Source organism: Loxodonta africana, chromosome 2 (genome assembly GCF_030014295.1).
Source record: "Loxodonta africana isolate mLoxAfr1 chromosome 2, mLoxAfr1.hap2, whole genome shotgun sequence".
Lineage (NCBI taxonomy): Eukaryota > Metazoa > Chordata > Mammalia > Proboscidea > Elephantidae > Loxodonta > Loxodonta africana.
Window position 1 is genome coordinate 120,429,053 of NC_087343.1, and position 22,848 is coordinate 120,451,900.

At 38.5% G+C, this 22,848-nt stretch overlaps 1 protein-coding gene across 2 annotated transcripts in view; it reads left to right on the forward strand.

Moving 5' to 3' along the window:
* The window catches only part of CAMK4 (calcium/calmodulin dependent protein kinase IV), a 298,827-nt gene that overhangs the window by 239,962 nt on the left and 36,017 nt on the right, over positions 1-22,848 (forward strand). Inside the window, exons 6-7 of one of the 2 annotated variants that reach the window (XM_003404739.4) lie at positions 12,034-12,124; positions 14,514-14,588. In XM_003404739.4, coding sequence (XP_003404787.1) covers positions 12,034-12,124; positions 14,514-14,588 — 166 coding nt within the window. The remainder of the gene's footprint in view (positions 1-12,033; positions 12,125-14,513; positions 14,589-22,848) is intronic. The other variant, XM_023548086.2, reaches the window with a different exon arrangement.

Consider the following 22,848-nt stretch of genomic DNA (forward strand, 5'->3'; position numbering starts at 1 on the left):
AAACTGATCAATTTGCATTGTATTTCTCTTCACAGCCTGCTGGCCAAGGGTTTAGTCAGCCCATAATCTAATCATTCATTCATCCACTTCTTTTTTCATGTATTAATTTCACAAACATTTATCAAACACATACTATATACCAGGCCCTGTGCCTATAGTCTGTGGATACAAAGGTGAATAAGACAATCCTTGTCCTCATTATTTAGAAATTTATCTTTTACTTTGATAGGCAAGCACACAATTATTATACTAGGGATAAGAAGAAAATCTGCGGGGCAGAGAAAATGTTAAGATTCATTTTGCTTGTGAGATTGGAGGAATATTTTACAAAGGAAGTGGTATTAAAACTGGGTTATGAAGTGTTCAAGTTATTATTCCTGCATTAACGAATTACCCCCAAACCTAGCAGTTTAAAACAACTATTTTATTATGCTTGTATGTTCTCTGAGTAAGGACTTCAGACACCACACAGTGGGAATGGATTGTATATTTGCTCCATGATATCCTAGGTGGTGGCTGTTTGAGGGTGATTAAGAGACAAATGTAGTAGTGCCAGTAGAGAATATGAAGGACTGCACTAAGCGATGACAGTGGAAGTGGAAAGAGGGAATGGATCTGAGATTATTTGAAATGCAGTTATGATTGATTGGCTAAGGCTGGTGAGGGAGATAGAGACATCAAGAATGACTCTGAAATAAACAAGAATGCCTAAGAGACCTCAGGGAGCCCTGGTGGTACAGTGATTAAAAGCTACAGCACTAACCAAAAGGTCAGCAGTTCGAATCCCCCATTTGCTCCTTGGAAACCTTATGGTGCAGTTCTACTCTGTCCTAGAGGCTCACTATGAATCAGAATCGACTCAACAGCAATGGGTTTTCGAAAAAGACACCTCAGAGGTTAAGCACTCAGGCGCTAACTGAAAAGTTGGTGGTTTGAACCCAACCAACCACTCCACAATAGAAAGACCTGGTGATCTGCTTCCATAAAGATTACAGTCAAGAAAAACCTATGGGACAATTCTGCTCTGTCACTTGGAGTCACTATGAGTTGAAATCAACTTGACGGCACCCAACGATAACGACTACAAGAGGCCTCAGAACTTGGCTACTTGACTTGAATTCCTCCAGCCCTGTGATGATCTACAGATCAAGATTTACCATAGATCCTACAGCTAGATTACCCTGACCAGATTAGTTTATCTGGTCATAGGAAATAGTAGTCACCTACTGCTGTTCTGATATACTATTGATAATTCTGAAGACATCAGAGTAGAAGTTGGGGATAAATACAATGTTAGTGGCAGGTCCCCAAAGCAGATATTACACAAAAATAGAGTATTGTCTTTGAACTTCGTATTTAAATTTATGTATATGGATTCTAAACTTTCTGAGGACTAGAGAAGAGCAAACTCATGCAGTTTAATTTTTTCTTCTCAATAGAAAATGTAGTCAGAATACTGTTTTCTTTTTTTAATGACTGGTTCTTTGTCCTGTTAGATTTTTAAAGAGTTTCAAACTTCCTCCTACCAACTCCTGAGACATTATCAATTAACCACACACAGCCCATCGAACACAGCATAGCCGTAATTAAACTAAATTGCTATGCAGTAGCTTTCATTACACAATGACACAGTTGTTGTTAGGACCATAGAGAGAGTTTAATTACATGTCTAGACACCCCCTGAATTCAGAGTAGCAGCATTATCTTTGCCTCTTTAAAAGAGAATTTGAGCTTTTGGTGATTATATTTTTTTGAAAGACCAAATGGTAAGATAATTCTTTTTCCTTTTTTTTTTTTTTTTATTCCACTGTCTACATTAATGCATGTTTGATTTAGGAACCATTTATATATCTGTGAGTATAAATTTTTTCCAAGGAAAATGTACAAATTGTACAAATTTTCACTCTGTCATGTTGTATATATAGTTCACTTGCACTCAAACTCTGCTTTCTTTCTAAAGCATCTCAAATATGCACTTTAATTTTTTTTTAATTTTATTGTGTTTTAGGTGAAAGTTTACAGTGCAAATTAGTTTTTCATTCAAAAACTTATACACAAATTGTGACATTGGTTACAGTTCCTGAAACAAGTCAGCACTATCCCCATTTCCCTTTCCATCCTGGGTTCCCCATGTCTATTCCTCCAGGTTCCCTGTCCTTTCCTGCCTTCTTGTCTTTGCTTTTGGGAAAGTGTTGCCCATTTAGTCTTATATAGTTACCTGAACTAAGAAGCATATTCCTCATGTGTGTTATTGTTTTATAGGCCTGTCTAATCTTTGACTGAAAGGTAGACTTCAGGAGTGGCTTCAGTTCTGAGTTAGCAGGGTATCTGGGGGCCATAGTCTCGGGGATTCCTCCAGTACCTGTCAGACCAATAAGCCTGTTTTTTTTTGTGTGTGTGAAATGGAATTTTGTTGTGGGGGCTGTGGTTCATCTGGTCTTTTAGTCCTTTGGATTATTATTTTCCTTGTATTTTTGGTTTTCTTCATTCTCCTTTGCTCTGGATGGGATGGGACCAATAGATGTGTCTTAGATGGCCACTTACAAGCTTTTAAGATCCCAGAGGCTACTCACTAAAGTGGGATATAGAACATTTTCTTTATGAACTATGTTATCTCAGTTGACCTAGATGTCCCCCAAGACCATGGTCCCCAGCCCTCTGCCCCAGTAACTTGGTCCCTCAAGGTGTTTGGATGTGCCTAGGAAGCTTCTATGACTTTAAAAAAAAAAAAAAACCTTGGTCAAAATGTGCTGCTTTCCTGCATATTGTGTGTTGTCTTTCCCTTCACCTAATTTAACTTGTCTACTCTTGGTCAGAATCAACTTGATGGCAATGGTTTTGGTTTGATTTTACTGTTGGCGCAGTGGTTAAAGCACTCAGCTACATTGGGTTATTGGTCTTTTTCTCGTTGAGGTGTTACAGTATCTTATAGATTTTAGAGATTAGACCCTTATCAGGTATGTCGTAGCCAAAATTTTTTTCCCAGTCTGTAGCCTCTCTTTTTACTCCTTTGTTGAAGTCTTTTGATAAGCGTAAGTGAATCCATGAAACATCTCACAACATGGATGAATCTGGAGGGCATTATGGTGAGTGAAATAAATCAATCACAAAAGGACAAATATTACATGAGACCACTATTATAAAAACCCAAGCAAAGGTTTATACACAGAAAATAATAATCTTTGATGGTTGTTGAGGTGTTGAAATATTCTATAGATTTTAGAGACAAATAATCCAGTTAAAAAATGCACAAAGAACATGAAGAGACACTTTACTGAAGAAGACATTCAAGTGGCTAACGACACATGAGGAAATGCTCATGATCATTAGCCATTAGAGAAATGCAAATCAAAATACAAGGAGATACCATCTCACTCCAGCATCACTGGCAGTAATCAAAAAAAAAAAAAAAATAATAACAAATATTGTAGAGGTTGTGGGAGATTAGAACTCTTATGCACTGCTGGTGGGAATGTAAAATGGTACAACCACTATGGAAATGATATGGCACCTGTTTAAAAAGCTAGAAAGAAAAATACCACATAATCCAGCAATCCCACTCATAGAAAAATATCCTAGAGAAATAAGAGTCATCACACAAATAGGCATATGCACACCAATGTCGCTGCAGCACTATTCACAATAGCAAAAAGTTGGAAGCAACCTAAGTGCCTATCAACGGATGAATGGATAAACAAATTACAGTATGTACACACAATGAAATACTGTAAAATGATAAAGAATAATAATGAATCCCTGAGACATCTAATTTTTTTAATGTACAAAACGTGTGTACTTTAGTCTAAACCACAGTTATGTTTTGTAATCATATTTTCAGCATCTTCCTCCTTGTGGAGGAGCTCATCTCTTTCCCTGAGGATGGAGTGACCTCCCCATTCGTCCTCAACCCTCCAGACACAACAGCTTCACTAACCAGGATGGAGTTCAGCTTCTCTATGGGGTCAAACTCAGGGTCCCCTCAACCCTCCAGACACATTAGCTTCGCTGAGCAGCCCGGAATACAGCCTCTCTATGGGGTCAAACTCAGGATCTCCAGACTACTTGGCCAGAGAGTGCAGATTCAGAAGCTCCCTTGGGTCTTCTTGTGCTCCAAGCTTGTCTCTTCTTTCCCTTCACAAAAACTTGCTTGCTGCTCCTCTCACTGTAACTACACATCATTTTTGGAGCTTTTTCCAAACTATGCATTGTTCCCTGAATACCACCTCCATTTAATAGGTCAAACCTTCCCATAGCCTCCATTTCTAAAATCTTACCTTTTCTGAAACTTGACTGTATACATTGCTTCATCTAGATACTTCTAGGACATACCCAAAACCCAAAGCAATGACAGACACGTAGCTAATTGTTCAAAATATCATTTTGAAGATAAAACCCTTTTCCTTGATCTTAAAATTAAAGTGTTCTTATTGGTTTTTGGTTTTTCTCAAAGTAACAATGTAAATCTCATTCATCTAACTAATCCTCAGAGAGCACCTTTGAAGTGACTGAGTACTATTATCCAACAAAGTGTATTTTGTGCTTGGTAAGCTAGCAGGTGCTAAGAACCTCACTTCAGCTAGATATATCAGTGATATTGCTATGAAAATACATGGCCATAATATAAATCCCAAATTTTTGATTTAACCATTTTTAACTTCTATTATAAATTAATAATGGCAAATGAATAAAAGGTGTGAATTACCACCATTTTTAATATCTAAGTGATTAAAAAGTAGAATAACATACACATCTAAATTGAGTTATTAATTTATTAATTCATTCAAAAGTATTTATTGAGACTTTGCAAGATGACACAAACTGTTAATCACTTAGCTGCTAACCGAAAGGTTAGCAATTCGAACCCACCTAGAGGTTGCTCCAAAGACAGGCGTGCCTGGCAATCTGCTTCTGAAAATCACAGCCTTGAAAAATCTATGGAGCACAGTTCTGCTCTGTACACGTGGAGCTGCCTTGAGTTGAAATCCACTCGAGGCAACTAACAACAACAACAACAACAACTGAAAAGGAAACTGCTCAGTCAAATGTATTTATTGAGTGCATACTTAGTGCCAGGCACCATGCAGGGAACTTGATCTGTGGAGAACCAGAAAAAAATTACCGTTGTGTTCATGGAGTTTTCAGTCAGGTAAGGGAGGGATCCTGAACATTAAGCAAAGAAGCATACAGCTATAAAGAAAAATTAGAGGCATCAATGAGAAGATATGAGAGTAGATACCTATGTTAGTTTGGAAGTTCAGGTACAGGCTCCCTGAGGAAGAGATAATATAACTGAGACCTAGGAGTGAAGAGGGCTGGCCAGGTGAAGAAGGGTGAAACAGCACTCCAGGCAGAGGGAGCAGCTAGACAAGGACAGAGATGGGAAATATTAGGGTTTTTAGGAACTGAAAGAAAGTCAGTATGGATAGAATAGAGCATGAGAGGGGAAAAATAGCAAAATACACGGTTGGAAGGGGACCAGAGCCAGATCACAGAGGACCTTGAAATCCAGGGAAAAACAATGGGAAACCATAGAAGGCATCTCCCGAGGAGAATAAATGGCCCGATGCACTTTGCTGCTCGGGTGAATTAAAATGGGGTATGCTGGAAATCAGAAAGAGCAGTTGAGGGACCACTGTGGTGACCCAGCTGATATCATGGCAGTGACATGGAGAGAGGCAGGGAAATTCTAAAGACATTTAGGATTTAGAATTGACAGAACTTTGCCATGAATTGGGGTGGGGGGATGAGAGAGAGAGGAGAACACCAGTTTCTGACTTGAGTTGACTGAGATACCACATATTGAGGTGGGGAAAGCTGGAAGAACAGAGATGGGAGAAGGCCAAGAGTTCAGTTTTGGACTTACTGAAATTCAGGTGCCTGTGAGACAACCAGTTGGAAATGAGACACAGGCAGTTAGATAAATGGCTCTGGAGCTTAACAAACAGTTTTGAACAGAGCATACTTTTGGGACATTGTTGTGAAATGGTCATTACATTCTTAAACTGCTAGCAATGTAGCTACCTAGTTTAGTTTGTTTAGTTAACATGAGGCCAGGCTTAGTTACCAACTAGATAGGTCCTGTACCTGTCATATTCAGAGCTCATCATTTCCAGGAGATGCATGGTACTCAGGATAAGCAAACGTATGAAATGCCTGCCACTTGTGTAAAATTTATATTTAAAAAAAATCATTACTCCAGCAATACATGACTTTATAGTTAGATTTTATACAAGCGAAAAAGAGAAACTAATCATAATCCCACCACACTTTTTTTTTTTACACACATGCACATTTTTTATATTTTTTCTCCTGTAGGAAATATCTGAAGGCAAGGAAATAGACAAATGTGCTCAAGAAGACGACAGCAAAAGAGAAGGCTAGGGACACAGTCACAGTAAACAGCTAATTTAAGACGCTGAGTCAGGGAAAAGAAAAAAGCAAAAGCATGTATTTACTCATACACTTAAACATTTATTGAGCATCTACTTGCTTTAAATTCCAAAGCAAGAATCCCAGACTACAGAGTGTTTTGGTTGGCCTACACAAAGTTTCGTGTTTTTCAATTTAGTTGCCAACATTTAAAATTTGGAATATTTTACATCAAAAATTTGGATTCTTTTGGGGTGATGTTCATTATCTTGATTATGGTGATGGTTTCATAGGGATATGCATATGTTTTACAGGTGCGTGCGTATGTTAAAACGTCAAATTGTACTCTTTAATGTATGCAGTTTGTTGTATGTAAATTATACCTCAATAAACTGTTAAAAAAATTTTTTTTAATCTGAATTTCTATCTTTTCTTGAAAAGTCAGGAAAGCTAACAATGTGGGTCTTGCATTCCTACCTGGCAACATCTGGCAGAATCTGAGTAGCTGCTGCCCCTTAAGGGCTCATGCTCTCTCCAGGGGTGGACATAGTCCCTACCACTTCTGAATGCCTCTCTTTTATTTCATAGCTTGCCAACTTCCCTCATTCTCTTAAGGCATCTGCCTGGCCTTTGGAGATACAAAGTCAAGTAAGACACTGCTGCTGCCCTTCATGTCAAAAGCTATGGAAAGATGGTGATGATTTTAAACAGGGGAGTGATTTGACTAGATGTATACTTTTAAAAAGTGACTGTCGTGGAAGTGGTATGGTCTGGAGGGGAGCAGGAGGTTGAGAGACTGGCAGTTAAGCTGTTTATGAGAGTACTTAAGGGGGAAAAAAAAAACAGTTGCCATTAAGTCAATTCCAACTCATGGTGACCCCATGTGTATCAGAGTAGAACTGCACTTCATAGGGTTTTCAGTGCCTGCAACCTTCAGAAGCAGATCATCAGGCCTGTCTTCTGATGCACCTCTGAGTGGACTCAAACCTCCAACCTTTCAGTTGGCAGCTGAGTCTCAAGGACTAGGCAGCGTGGCTAGATGCCAAAGAGATCAAGTAAAATGAGGTCAGAAAGTGTGTATTGGGTTTGGCAAGGACAGAAATAAGATTATAGTGTGTTAAAAAAGGAATGAAAGGAGAGAAAATGCAGACAGTGAGGGGAATCTACATTTTCCAGATTTGCTGACTAGAATGGGAAAGAATTCATTCTTTTAGGGTGTCTGCCTGGCCCTTGGGAAATTTGTGAGCCATCCTCACAAGATACAATGTCAAATAAGACATCACAGTTGTCCTTCATGCTCAAAGCTGTGGAACGATGCTGAAGTTTTCTAGTGCAGGATGAGAATACCTGGGTTTGAGACAGGCTGGAGGTGATGGTGGTTTATTTTTTCTTGGTTTTTGTTTGCTTTTGTTTTTGATGATGGTAGCAGCTAGTCTGGGCATATTTGTATGATGAAAGGGAAGAAAGATGGAATAGAGGGAAGAGAAGGCAAGAACGATGCGGCCATACCTCTGAGAAGGCAGAAGGGCATTGGATAGGGTCCAAAGCAGCACTGGGGGATAAACCTTCAAGTAGAAGTACAGAAGATCTGGGGAGAGCCAAGCGTAAACAAAATAACAGGTTTTGAAATGCATCTATTTATCAGTGATAAAATACCAGTTACTGTTGAACTGATCCCCACTCATGGTGAACCCATGTGCGTCAGGGTAGAATTGTGGTCCATAGGATTTTCAGTGGCTGATTATTCAGGAGTAGATCGCCAGGACCTTCTCCCAGGGTACCTCGGGATGGACTCAAACCTCCAGCCTTTCAGATAGCAGCCAGGCGTGTGAGCTGTTTGCACTGTTTGCACCATCCAGGGACTTGCATCAATGGTAGACACTATTTATCAATACTGATTCTTGGTTTTATGTTTGGCAAACCTATAGTAAAAATGTTTCAAATCCAAAATGCAACAGACTTTCTTCCTTTTGTAACTCCTAAACATTCTTACTGTAAACTATAATATATAGCAAATTCAGTAAATATTCCACTTAGAACTATTTCAAGGGTGAAAAAGTAACGACTAATAGACCACATAATCTTACCATAATTTATATTGCATTTTCTTAGAAAGAGACTTTGTGGCAAATTAAATAAAAGATGCATATAAAATAAAGCTATTAAGGTAGAAAAGGAAACAAAAAAGCAGGCCGAAGAAGGGAGAAGTAAATATACCCAAAATAGGCTACTTATAATTGAAACCTCATTTTCACTGAGCTTTCTGGCAGCCAGCACAAAAGACGGAAATCTGACAAATTATAAAGCAGGTATTTCTGATCAAATATATTATGGCTTCGGGAGAGAGGAAATTTTTCAAAGCTCAAAGGATTTTTAAGTTTAATTTATTTTCCAAGAGATGTGAAACAACAATGAGAGTAATCACGAAGCAGAACATCTACAACATGCCCCTAATGTATGTTGTGCTTACTTGCTTCATCTCTAATTCTCACAACAGCCAGCAAAGTGAGCATCACAGGTGAGACAACTGAGATAAAAATCACTTAGCTAACAATGGTATACTTGGGATATATTGTCCCAAAGGGTTTCTCATGAATTGTTCTTTAATAGCTGTTTTTTTTTTAAAAAAGAAAACAATACCCTAAAACCTTAATATACTTACTTGTTGACCTTTGACCAAAAACCAAGGGCATAAGATTAAATCAGAACTCAGCAAAGTTATGCCCTTGGCACTGGAACATTACATTTATTGTCGAAATCCTTAGAAATGTATTGTTTCCCTTTCTTGAGTAGTCTGCAGATAAAATTGCATGTGTCATCTTACGCTTCTCCTCCAGGAGTAAAATTTCAGGCCATTCCCACAGCTTTTCTAGCCATTCTTAGATAAGAAAAAGACCGAAATGTTAGACTCTAATCCAATTTTAAACGTCTCCCCTCCTGCAACCTGAACTTTAAAAATCTATAGTTTATAATTATGGAGTAGGAGGTACTTGTTAGTTTCTCATCTCTTTCATGCTCTTTTTCAACCAGCTAGATGCTATTTGTGGTCCTTCCAGGGTTGAGTTGTAAGGATGATGGTGGGGAGGAAGGAGAGGAGATGGAGGGTTAAGAAGGTATTACCAGATTGGTACAGTTGTAATCTGGTGTTGGTGCTCTCTGGGTCTGGCTGGCTACAAATGCCTGTTATTTCCTTTGTGGAACACATTTATGGCTTCTATAGAGACCATTGCACCACAGAGCAGTTCTCTCATCCCGGGTCCTCTGAGGAGCCGATGGCTTCTCAGCTGCCTGCTTGACCATCCTCATTTTCTGCCTCCTGTCATGCTGAGGTGGTAGCATCACCCTCACGGGAAATCACTCCTCAAGGGAACCACTCTTCAAGGAGACTTGCGTCTTGTTCCCTTCTGCAGAGCCCACATGGGGCCCCTAAAAAAGTGCGCCTTTGTCTAGCTGTCATTTAAGGACGGCTGAATCCCACTGAGGCACTCTCTCCTCACTTAGCATACTCCAACCAGCCTCTCATGTTTTGATTTTTCATGAGTGATCCAGGTATCAGTGCCTGTGTCCCCAAACCTGTCAAACTCTAAAAATTGTGATCTCAAATCCACTTGCCCTCCCTTAGTTGACTCGAGTGGAAAGAAATGACTCCCTCACCTCCCCCATGAAGTAGAAGGAAAGAAAGACTACGGCACACTGACAACCATTTCTCTTAACAGAAAAATGGGCAAAGGATATGAATTGACAATTCATAGTCAAGGAGAAATGACAGACCAATAAGCATAGGAAGAGAAATTCAGCTATGCTAGTAAACAAACAACAACAGCAAAAACAAACCCCTCGCTGTCGAGTTGATTCCAACTCATAGCGACCCTATAGAACAAACTAGTAAACAGGGAAAGACAAATTAAACCAAACTTTTTAAGATACAGTTTTTACATACCAGCTCAACAAAAGGCTGAAAGTACAGTTTTGGTGAAAAGATATTAGGAAAAATATACACATATACTATTGGTTTGAGTGAAAATTGATTGAGCCTTTTAGAAGATTTTGCAGTATATATTAAAACATACCTCACCAGATCCATCTACTTCCAAGAATCTATCCTATTAAAATACCAGCAAAAATGCCCAAACATGCAAATGCAACAATGCTTCTTATTGTTAGATGTCAGTGAACCTGCCCCAGACCCATGGTGACCCCATGTACAATGGGATTGGACCTTTGTGATCCACAGGATTTTCATTGTCTGATTTTTGGAAGTAGATCATCAGGCCTCTATTCCTAGTCTGTTTTAGTCTGGAAGCTCCGCCGAAGCCAGTTTAGCATCACAGCAACATGAAAGCCTCCACTGATAGACAAGTAGTGGCTGAGCTCGAGATGCACTGGCTGGGGATGGAACCTGGGTCTTCCTCCTGGCAGTTGAGAATTTTATCACTAAATGACCACTGCCCCTGCAACAGTGTCTATTACTGCATTATTTGTAATTTTTAAAAGTTGAAAGTACATCAGAAAGAAAATAGCAAAATAAATTGTGATGCATCCAACAAAATGAATGCAAGAGTTAAATAGAATAAGCTGAAGTAATACATTGAAAGGTTACAAAGATATATTGCTAAGTGAAAAAAAATTAGCAGTGTAGAAAAATTTTGTATTTATGGTACATTTATGTAAGAAAATGGAGAAAAGCAAAAAGCAAAGACATACAAATTTTTATGTTTGTAAATGCACAGAAAAAAGTTCGATCATTTCAAACTGATGAGTGCCTTTGGAGAGATGTCTGGGACTGGGGTAAGAGATAAGATAGGACTTTATTATTTACAAGAAAATATTACATGTGTGATTAAATAAAATTTTACAAAATAATTTAAAGTACCTTAAAATGAGTGGGGTAGTTAGAAATGATCCTTAAGATTCATCCTGAATATAACCCTTTATATATATATTGATAATTGCATTTCCTAATTCTCAGAAGAGCCTATGAGATTGGTGTATTCATCATCATCAAACAGTGTTTATCATACTAAGAATATTGTCTCTATAAAAACTGCTCACATTTTAATGGCTGTTCAAACAGTAATTGTTAAGCCTTTGCCTAAGGTTGTAAGTTTCTAAGATCACACATGCTTTTCAGATAATAAACTGAACAAATTTAAATACACGGTGCGTTGACTTTATTATAACAATAATTCCAGCACATATAGTAATATACATAAGGGGAACTTCAATTAATATTCTCTTAAGGAGTAAATATTTCATTTCTAGAAATTGGTTCTACACAATTTAAATTTCATTTCACTTTTAGGTGACTACTTATGGAGCCCTGGTGGCATAGTAGCTAAGAGTTCAGCTGCTAACCAAGTCAGCAATTCAAATCCACCAGCCACAACTTGGAAACCCTATGGGGTAGTTCTACTCTGTCCCATAGGATCACTGTGAGTCGGAATTGACTCGAGGGTGACAGGTTTTTTATTTATAAGCTATCCTTTAATGGTGTTTAGTTTAAAATATATTTTCCTTGTGATTTTTTTTTTAAATCATAATATGTGTGAGTTGTTAACCCATGTATACTTAGTAAAGATGGTTGTAGTCATGAAAAGATTAAATATAAATGTTGGAACCATAAATATAATTACACAGATGTTACTTTCTTATTTCTCTGTTTAGTACCTACATGAAAATGGGATCGTCCATCGTGATCTTAAACCAGAGAATCTCCTCTATGCAACTCCAGCCCCAGATGCACCACTCAAAATTGGTGAGAAAATTTCCTACGACCCCTTTTCCCAGAGGAGAAATTTATTCTTTGGCATTTTAAAATATTGCTTCATCCAGTTTTGTTTCTACTCGATTTTCTTGAATAATTGGCATCTGTAAAGGAACAATGAATGGTTTGAGGAGTTTGTGTTCTCTGTCCTGGAATACTAACTTGGAAAGTAGTGTCTAGAAGTTGGTGCCGATTGCTGGGCACATGAAGGAATCACAGATCCTAGAAAGTGCTTTGTACTTTACACATACATTTATGTAGAGGAAGGTCACAAATAACAAAACTTCTTTTTTGGTTATTAACTTTTATTCCACCAATTAGTTGGAGCTTAATTTTAAATAATCAAGAACTTTGACACAGAGTGCCTAGGTACATATTAGTGAATCTAGGCTCTGGTTCATTTGCTTATATGAAGAGTGATGAATTGAGATCTGTATTTCCCAAAGTACACCCCACAGAAAACTGGTTCCTCAGCAGAGTGAATAAGTTTTTCTTTTGCAGGAGGTTGGAGTGATTTGCAGAGGTGCCATGGTTGATCAGATAAGTTTAGGAAATGCCAACTTAAATAAACAAGAATTTTATTTCTATATGGCTTCCTACCGGTTGCCGTTAAGTCAATTCCGACTCATAGTGAGCCCTATAGGACAGAGTAGAACTGCCCCATAGGGTTTCCAAGGAGCGCCTGGTGCATTTGAACTGCTAACCTTGTGGTAGCTCTTAACCACTATACCACTAGAGTTTCCATATGGCTTCCTAACCCTTGTAAATGCTAATGTGTAAAGTAACATAGTAGATAGTGTAGTATGAGGCTTTTCCCAAACTTTATTTGATCCTGAACCCCCACCCCCCTACACACACACACGCATAAACATACACACCCTCCAGTAAGCATTTTGAAGAAATGCTGCTCTAAAAGTGAACTTTGGAAATTCTAATCTACCCATAGAGACCTCAAATCAGTGTTTTAGGAGAATTACATTAAATTTTACTCTCCGTGTCCCTCCCAAAGCAAATCTTCATTTACCAAAGGAGAAAACCTTTATTTGAGATGAAGTCTCCTTATCAGAATCTGTATTAAATTCTCCAAAGAGCACTGCCCCTCTGGTGCCACCATTTATTATGTTCCTCTGATGCACTCACTGCATTTACAAGTGTTAACACCTTTGAAAATTAAGCTGTACATATCATGGAAGAGCACAGACAGCATAATGTGCTTTATGAATGTAAGAACCTAAAGAAAAAAAGTCGTGAAAGCCCTGCTGGCAGCAGCGTGTTCTCCTAATCACTCCTCAAAGGCGCTAGACAGCAGGGAGGCTTCCATTTCCTTTGACATCACTTTCAAAGATTTTATCCTTAAAGAAATGTCTTTCAATGGATGGATAGATACTAATTTAGGCAGGAGAGCTTTTCTTTCTGAAGGCCTTCCTGATGCTTTTGCGACAGGAATCAGGCACCTCAGTGGAAAGGTGGGTTTACCTTTGAAGTCTGAAATGGCATCACTTCTGCACCTGCCTCTCCTGAAGAATGGCCTGAAAGGGCTTCCTGATGTCTCCTGAGTAAGAGAGATGTAGCACAGCAAATAGCTTACAATGGTAGCAACTTTTGTAATATTTTACCTAGGTAATATTCTGAGGAATAAATAAAAGGATTTTGGGCAAGAAAAGTATTTTCTATTCTTCATATGAGAGTAAATTCTTATCCGTTAAATACACTAGGGGATGACATTATTTCTTTTCAAGCAGAATAAGCCTTTTGGTATTTCTGTTTATTTCCTTGACATTTGCAAAAGTCTGGTTTTTTATTTTGATTTTTTTCAATGGATTTAAGGTTCTGAATTATACAACTAATTCTATAAAAAAAGTATAGTATACCCTAAATCTCTACATTAATAATGTTAGATAAAATATAACTATTACAATTACTTGGAAACCCTGGTGGCATAGTGATCTAGTGCTATGGCTGCTAACCAAAAGGTTGGCAGTTCGAAACCACCAGGCGCTCCTTGGAAGCTCTATGGGGCAGTTCTACTCTGTCCTATAGGGTCACTATGAGTCAGAACTGGCTTAACGGCAACAGGGAGGGAGAGGTTAATTGCAGTTATTACTTCAAGTAAAAAATAGCTTATTGACTAAAAGCTGACAGTTATGGAGAAGAAAGCATAAAATGTATTTAGGAGTCATTTTTTTCTCCAGTTTAAAGCAAGATTTGTTTTTTTTTTTTTTAAGCTTCCTCTACAGGTGAATCATCCCCACCCACACCACTCCACCATCAAATACAAAAATGAACAAATCAGTTTTATTTTAAATAACAAATTTATTCAGTCTTCTTACAAAAGCTGAGAAAAGACTTGTTTCATTAAACTTTTTTCTTTTGTTGTTAGCTGATTTTGGACTCTCTAAAATTGTGGAACATCAAGTGCTCATGAAGACAGTATGTGGAACCCCAGGGTACTGCGGTACGCCCTTTAATACTGTTACTTTACATTTATTGTTATTTGAAATCTTTTTTGATTTAGTCACATGAGTTTTTAAGTTCTTAATACCTCTAGCTACAAATGCCTAAAATTTGCTGTGTTGCCGTGAAGAAAGCATATATAAATGATATTCCCACCACCTCTTGTTCTGCACGAGAGGTGAAATGATTTTGGTTGGGGCACCTCTGTTAGAACAGCCAGGGCGGAGGGGAGCAGAAGGAGGAAGGACTGGGTACTCCTGCTCCTGCCTTTGGGGCAGCAGTCATTCTGTGACCCGCTCAGGAGCAGAAAGACAGCTACTGGGAAATAGGGCAGAGAAAGAGCAGAGTTTGCATTTGGAATTAAACCTGTGAGTGCTTTGTCACTTTCTTTTTTTGCTTTCCCTTGGGAGGGTGTAGGAGGAAATGTGTGCCATTAATTCAGATGCATATAAGACAACAGTGAGAACGGGGTTGTTGTTAGTTCCTTTTGAGTCACTTCTGATTCATGGCGACCCCATGTACCACAGAACGAAATGTTGCCCAGTCCTTTTTTAACCCACCTTCATGATCATTAGTGCATTTGTATCCATCGTTGTGGCCGCTGTGTATTTTGAGTGTCTTCCAACTGAGGGAACTCACTTCCGGCACTGTATTGAATACATTTTGCTGTGATCCATAGGGTTTTGAGTGGCTAATTTTCAGAATTAGGTTGATAGGCCTCACTTCCTAATCTGTCATAGTCTGGAAGCTCCACTGAAACCTGTCCGCTATGGTGACCCTGCTGGTATTTGAAATACTCATGGCGTCACTTCCAGTGTCGTAGCAACACACAAGCCACCACAGGACTACAAACTGGCAGGCGGGTGGTGGGAGAATGGGCCAGTCCCTAGTTATCCGCGATGGCGCTGGCCTAGCCTCACTAAGACAAGTGCTTCAGGCATGAAACCCACCTTTTTTTTTTTCCTTGATGAGTGAATTAAACTTGCAACAACCTAAAACCCAATAAGGTTTGCAAAAAGTATCAAGAATTCTTTAAATTTTTGTGACTAATATCACAAATCAATTAAAATCTTTATCCGAATTTTAGAGTTAAGATTTTAAGTTCTCAGTCATATGATTAGCCATCCTTATGATCAGAATCTTTTTACCCAAATCTTTCGCTCATCTCTTCAACAAACCTTTATTAATTGCTTTCTGTGTAGTTAGGCCAGGCCAGATTACCCAACAAGCAAGGTGGCACGGGCTTACTTGTGCGTATTTACTAATCTGTATTGAACAATTTCACCTGCTTTTCACCACATCTTAAGATGTGCGTGCCTTGCTTAATGTAAGCTGGTGCGTTCCTTGCTTAGTGGTTAATCTGCCCCTGAGTCAGGCTAGTGTTTGGCACCAGAGAAACGCATTTCCTGTCCCCATCTCCACCCCAGAGTCTAGCAATCAAAAGGGGAACAGACAATTAAACCAAAAAATTGTAGCATCTTAAGAAATACAATGTTATGTGTATAGAAAAGCCATCACAGAAGCATAGGAGAAGGGTGGTGCGTGGAGTTACCTGTTGTATTGGTTGCGTTGGAGTGCTGTAACAAATTATCACAAACTGGGTGGCTTAAAACAACAGAAATTTATTTTCTCAGAGTTCTAGAGGCCAGAAGTCCCAAATCAGGGAGTCAGCAATGTTGGTTCCTTCTGGAGGCTTTGAGGGAGAATCTGTTCCATGCCCCGTTCGCAGTTACCGGCAGCTACTGGCAAATCCTTGGCATTCTATGGCTTGTAGATGTATCGCTTCCATCTCTGCCTCCTTCATTATTTGGTTTTCTCCCTGTGTGTCTCTGTGTCCCCATGTTTCCACATGGCCCTCTTAAGGGCAGTAGTTAATGAATTTATGGTCCACCCTAATCTAGTAAGACTTCGTCTTAACCTGATTACATCTGCAAAGATTCTATTTTCAAATAAGGTCACATTCATAGGTACCAGGAGTTAGGACTTCACCATATCTTTTTGGAGAACACAATTCAACCCACAATGCCTGTCTTGTCCTGCTGTAACATTTATATGTTGGTGTCTCCCTGTTTCAGAAAGAGATACATAAGAACTGCGTAACTAACTCATTTTAACCACTATTAAATTTGTAGAAATTAGGTTGGAGAAGTGCAGTAAGAATTCATGGAATTGAATGAATGACTGAATGTACAGAATTTTAGGAACTTCAAACTTAATTTATATCCTCATTTTACTGAGATCCAAAGAGTTTATTTAAATGACTTTCCTAAGATTCCAAATCTAATTGTTAGTGGATCAGGGACCAGAATCCAGGCATGTAAGAGTCTAAAACTGTAGTGTTTCTTTTTTTAAAAGATCAATATAAATAAATTGGAGGCAAGCGTTTCTTCACAAAAAGATTAATCAATTATTGCTTTTATATTTAAATGTCTTCAATTTTAATGTTTTAAACATCAAAAGTGTTGCTTGATCACTATAAGAAGTGAAAATTCAAAGATGTATAATCAATAATAGTAGCCTCAAGTCATCCTTCCGTACCTTTCTCCATGTCTCTATATTCATATAAATATTATAAATTTTTGCTTTTTACTAAGTATTTTACCTGGTGAATTTAAACATGATTTCCTTGCAGCTCGATTTTTTGTACATCCAATAATTGCATAGAATTAGATGCACCTGTGTTTCCATTTCTTTACTTTGTGCCAAATATTCTCGTCTGGTCCTTTAAGTTCCTTGAGGCCAAGAGTCGTACATTGGTTTGGAGTAAATTCAGAAAGCTTAAAGTAACTGTGACTTAAACAAGACAGGCACTTCTTTTTTTGATGTTTGAAGAAATCTAGAGCTAGGTAGCCCTGGTGGGTTCCACAACTATGGCTCTGCAGGTGAGGTGGATCTCAGTGTCAGGAGCTTAGGCTTTTTCTTTCTTGTTGATCTGCCATTCCGTGGTGTTTCCTCACAATACAAGATGGCTGCTTGAGCTCAGCCATGACATCTGCATTCTAGGCAGCAGGAAGGAAAAAAGGGTATAATTTCCCTTTTAAATAGATTTGCTAAAGTACTGTATTCCACTTCCACTTGTATTTTATTGGCCAGTACTTAGAGCCTCCACACTACAGGGGCAGGCTACTGTCTTTTGGCTGGGATGTTGCTGCTCCAAATGAATTTAGGGTTCTGTTACCAAGGAAGGATGTTGGATTAGAAAACTTACTGTTTCCACCACAGACTTACGTAGTGAGATTCCCATACCGAGGGGAAAAAAGTGACAACCAGTGCACTATACCCCGTTCCCTAGAGGTGTTTGTTACATTTTGCTTTATTTTCCTTAGCACTGTCACTGACAACCTGTCGGTGACCCTTCCTTCTAATGGTGCCATATGTACATTCTCTTCCTCTAAATCATATGTCCTTATTGTCCTCCTCCTGTATTTATTTCATTCCCCTAGGTCTCCCAGGATATGGAAAGAAAAAAAAAATCCCTGAATTTGTCCCAAAAGGGATTGCCCGTTTATGATCAACAATGGTGATCAATTCCTAGGAAGACTGAAAGAGAATTGAGAAAAGAAAGATAAAACAAACTAAGAGTTTCCCACAGGAAGAAAGTTGATAGAAAACTTAATAATTATTATCTGATACCAAATATTAAGTGTTACTAGGAGATATTTTTTTTTTTTTTTAGGAGATAGGTATAAAAAAAAAAAAAAACGCTGTTGCTGTCGAGTTGATTCAGGCTTATAGCAACCCTACAGGTGTGTTGGAACAATTTTCCAAGAGAGCCGAGCAGCCCTGGAATAGGAGTATCCAGAAGAGATTTCACTACTGACCCCTCCAGGTCCCTTCTGTGACTAAGAGTTAGCAGCGCACTTTCAAAGGCTTTTATAAAAGTCGTAATAGTGGTCATTTTATGAATGAGTGATTCATTCATTTATAAAACTAACATTCAATGTCTAATAGACTCCATGTTAAGCACTGAGGTTACAAACGTGAATACAATGAATACAAAGATTTCATGGGCTATAAAAAATAAATTCTGTAATATTCATCGGAGCCAAGGGCTCAGGGTATGGAGGGGAGCAAATGATTAATCTTGCCTGGCAAAATCTTCACAAAGGAGGGGCATTTGAATTGGATACTGACCTAGTTACCTAGTGCTGCTATAACAGAAATATCATAAGTGGATGGCTTTAAAAAAGAGAAATTTATTTCTTCACAGTAAAGTAGGCTAAAAGTCCAAATTCAGGGCATCAACTCCAGCGAAGGGCTTTCTTTCTCTATGGGCCTTCTTGTCAATCTTCCCCCAGACTAGGAGCTTCTCTGTGCAGGGACCCCGGGTCCAAAGGATGCACTCTGCTCCCAGCACTGCTTTCTCAGTGGTATGAGGTCCCCTGTCTTCTGCTCACTTCTCTCTTTTATATTTCAAGAGATTGCCTCAAGACACAATCCAGTCTTGTAGACTGAGTCCTACCTCACCAACACAACTGCTGCCTATCCTCTCTCATTAACATCATAGAGGCAGGATTTATAACATATAGGAAAATCACACAATACCGGAAATCATGGCCCAGCCCAACTGATATACACATAATTCAAACCATGACAGATACTGATGAATGAATAGGAGTTCAGTAAGTGAAGAGGTGGCCACAGGCATTCTTTGTCAGAGGGCAAAGAGAAAGAAAAAGCACCAGGGAATGGTAGCGTTGGAAGTTCAGAGGCTGTTTGTTACTTTGTATGACTGGAACGTAGAGCCCTTGGTACAGGGGGTACAGATAGACTTGGAAAGATAGGATGGGCAATATTTTAAAAGGATCTGTGTGTCAGGAGAAGGAATTCAGACTTTATTTTGTAGGTAATGGTCATCTAGCAAAGGCTTATAACGAGGGCAATATTTTTTAATCAAGTCTGTGTTTTATAAATATGATTAGGACATTATGACAGATGGATTTGAGGGAGGAAAGAGAATGAAAACAGACAAATTAGAAAGCTATTGCAAATGCTCTTTCCTACCCGCTGGTATCAGAAATGTACTCACAGGCTGCTGTCCCTCTACAAGCAGCTTTTCAGTGGATAATGTATTCAGCCTACCCTAAATCCAGTCTTTTTTTTTTTTTAATGTAATCTGAAAAAACAAACAAAAATGTAACCAATTATAAAAATAATATTTCAGACTCTCATTCTTGATTTAAAAAAGTTCCATTTTACAGATAGTGTCATCTTATAATGGAGACTTGTTTTCTGTTTTGGGGTTTTTTTTTTTCCTCCAGATATTCATATCATCTAGAGGTGGTGTAGTGAGGAAGAGGAAGTTGAGCTATTGAAAGTGATAAAAATAATCTTTCTACTCAGCATAGACAGCAGCTCTCCAGGAAGGAGTAATTTGCCATGTTATAAGAGAAAGAGGAAAAAGCAGTAAGGAACCCCAGGGAAAAGAGAAAGGAACTCTGCTTACCTCAGAGAGCTATTTTGGGTATTAAGAGGAAAAATAAAAGTACTTTGTGGAATCTGATCTGATGTGCTAAACATATATGTGGAATTACTAATAGGCTGAGACAGGCTTGGAAGTCCACAATGAGTTAACTCAATGTATTTATAAGAGCAAGGTTGAGAATTATCTATAAATAAATATGTATGTATTCTTGACCCACAGGAAGTATACTGACATATTACCTCAAGGTGGGAATAGAAGAGGGAGGAGTGTTTACTGATACACCTACGTAACTAGAAAACACTGGAAAAGTCAAAGTCACAGTAACATCAGGGTACAGGAAGAGGGCAACTTAGAGCCAAGTAAAGATCCAGGGCTTTGAATTTAAAAAATAATAATATAATAATAAATACTTGTACTTATCTGTCTCGCAAAAATAAGACTATTACGGTAAGGCTGAAGTTTCCTTTGACAATCATCCCCAATTCTAGCCCTTTCTCCTGTCACCAGATATGAATACTGTCATGAGTTTTGTATCTTTCCGGATCTGATACTTACATGTATATGTATATACATGCATGCAAGCATGTATGTGTATTACAGGTACATACATATACATGCATAGCCTTAGCAGTGTTGTATATGTGAATTTTTAAGTTGCCACTTCCTACTACCATTGCACTCTAACTTCCACCGGAGCAGCTGAGTCCAGGTTTCAGATTTTCTAGGACAGCCCAATCAGACCACATGTCCTTATTCAATTAGACACTGAGGTCACCAGTCTTGTGGCACAATCAGGTCTATTGTGAGTATTCCTCTTCTGTCTTTTTCTTGCCTCAGGCCAGTCTCAGCTTGTTATGGTGTCCAAAGTGAACATAAATCTTACTCCAAAAGTTTTGAAGAGCACTGCAGATTTTTACTTAAGTTTTCTTGAGGGCACAGAGTAGGTGGTTACATTCACACCAAACAGTAAAACTTCCTTAAAAATGCCCTTTAAATATCTCTCTTTCCCCTAAATTTCTCTCTCTTTGGAAATGTCCCACAAATCTTTGTCCTGTCTCTCTATGCTTTTCCTCCCTTCTATATGGCTATGTTCTCTTGTTCTCCACACTTAGACATAAGGGTTCACCCAAGAGATAGCCTTTCTTGCTTGATTACTTGCTCACTTGCTCCTGAAAAGGAAATGCAGTATAAAATGCAAAGACTAAAGTGATATGTATGTGTGCTTTTAACATAAAATATATCATTCTGCAGTTTGTCTTTTCTTCAGTACATTTTTGGAGATACTTCCTTATTACACCAAACCCATTACCATCAAATCGATTCTGACTCATAGCGACCCTATATGACTAAATCTTTGTGGGAGCAGACTGTCACACCTTTCTCCCCCATTTCCTTGTTTTAAAAAACCAAACTCGTTGCCATCAAGTTGATTCTGACTCATAACAAACATATAGGACAGAGCAGAACTGTCCCTTAGGATTTCCAAGGAGAGGCTGGTGGATTCGAACTGCCAACCTTTTCGTTAGCAGCTCTTGACCACTGCACCACCAGGGGTCTGTGTTTCCTTATTAGTATATGTAAATTTATCTCACTCTTATATTTAGCATGCTGATAGTCTTGAGGTATGGACCTGGTGGTCTCAGGATTGATGTGTGTGTAATCTCAGTGACCCCCTCCCCACCCCCACCCCACTCCTCTCCATAAAAAAAAAAATTTATATATATATATATATAGGGGTAGTGGAAATGGGCATGTGTTGCTCTTTCGCAAATGTGAGACAATGGGATTTTCTTAGTTCCAAAGAGGAGATCCAAGTTCATGGAATGCAGAGAATGGAGCAGGAGTAGGTAGGGAGGAAACTGTCCATTTATAGAATGAGCTGGAAATAAGACCCAAGAGCAAGACTGGTGGGAATCTCTGTCATGCTATAGAATACATATCTTTTCACTTAGACTTTATGTTTACGTTGAAAGTTTCTGAGACTCATCTAACTGTCAGAGGGGAAAGATGTGAGCTTGTTGTGAGGGCAGTTACATCCAAGGTCAATTATCGTTACTTAGACTAGTTTCTACCTTTAATGGAAGGCTTTTTCTTTTACATCTTTTGAGGGAGTGAGTGTTTATGTTATACCGTCTGTCATTTCTCAGGGAGAAAGAAAAAAAAAGAAAACCACCCCTTTGAGTCTCATTCATAGAGCCTTTGCCCCAGGGTATTAATAACAGAGGGTTATCCCATAAGTGATTCTCATAAGAAAAATCACAGATGTTGCATGTTTAAGCAAATAGTCATCATTGCCTGGGAAATGTGCCAGTCCAAACCGAACTTGAGGCCAGAAAATTAGAATTTGTGGTCCAGATAAATGAAATCAGTGACTGGTACTCTGAAATAGTCCATGAAGAGTTCAGCATTGAAGAAGGGCTCACCTTCTTATTGTTGGGAAAAAAGTCTCCAAAAAAAAAAAAAGTTAATCCGACCATGGCTCCTAATAAATTTGTTGAATGTACTGTACTGACGACCAAAATGTCTGAATTTAGGTATCTAAGGCTTAAAGCCTGTGAATGACTCAGAGCCACCCACACCAATCACAAGAAAAATACATGCAGTTATAGTAGAAAAGAAACCAATATGTAATGGGTTAGATAAAAGAATACTTCTGTCTAATACCAATTATTTATCTATAAGCTTAGCTAATTAAACTATGCACATTCATATTTCATATTTCATATTTCTACTCCAGTCTCTGTTTACCCAAATTCTATTTTCAGGGTCCAGAAGCTGCTAAGAATTTATTTTCTTTCGGTGTTTGCCAAGGCCTCATTATTTTCTGAGGCAGTCC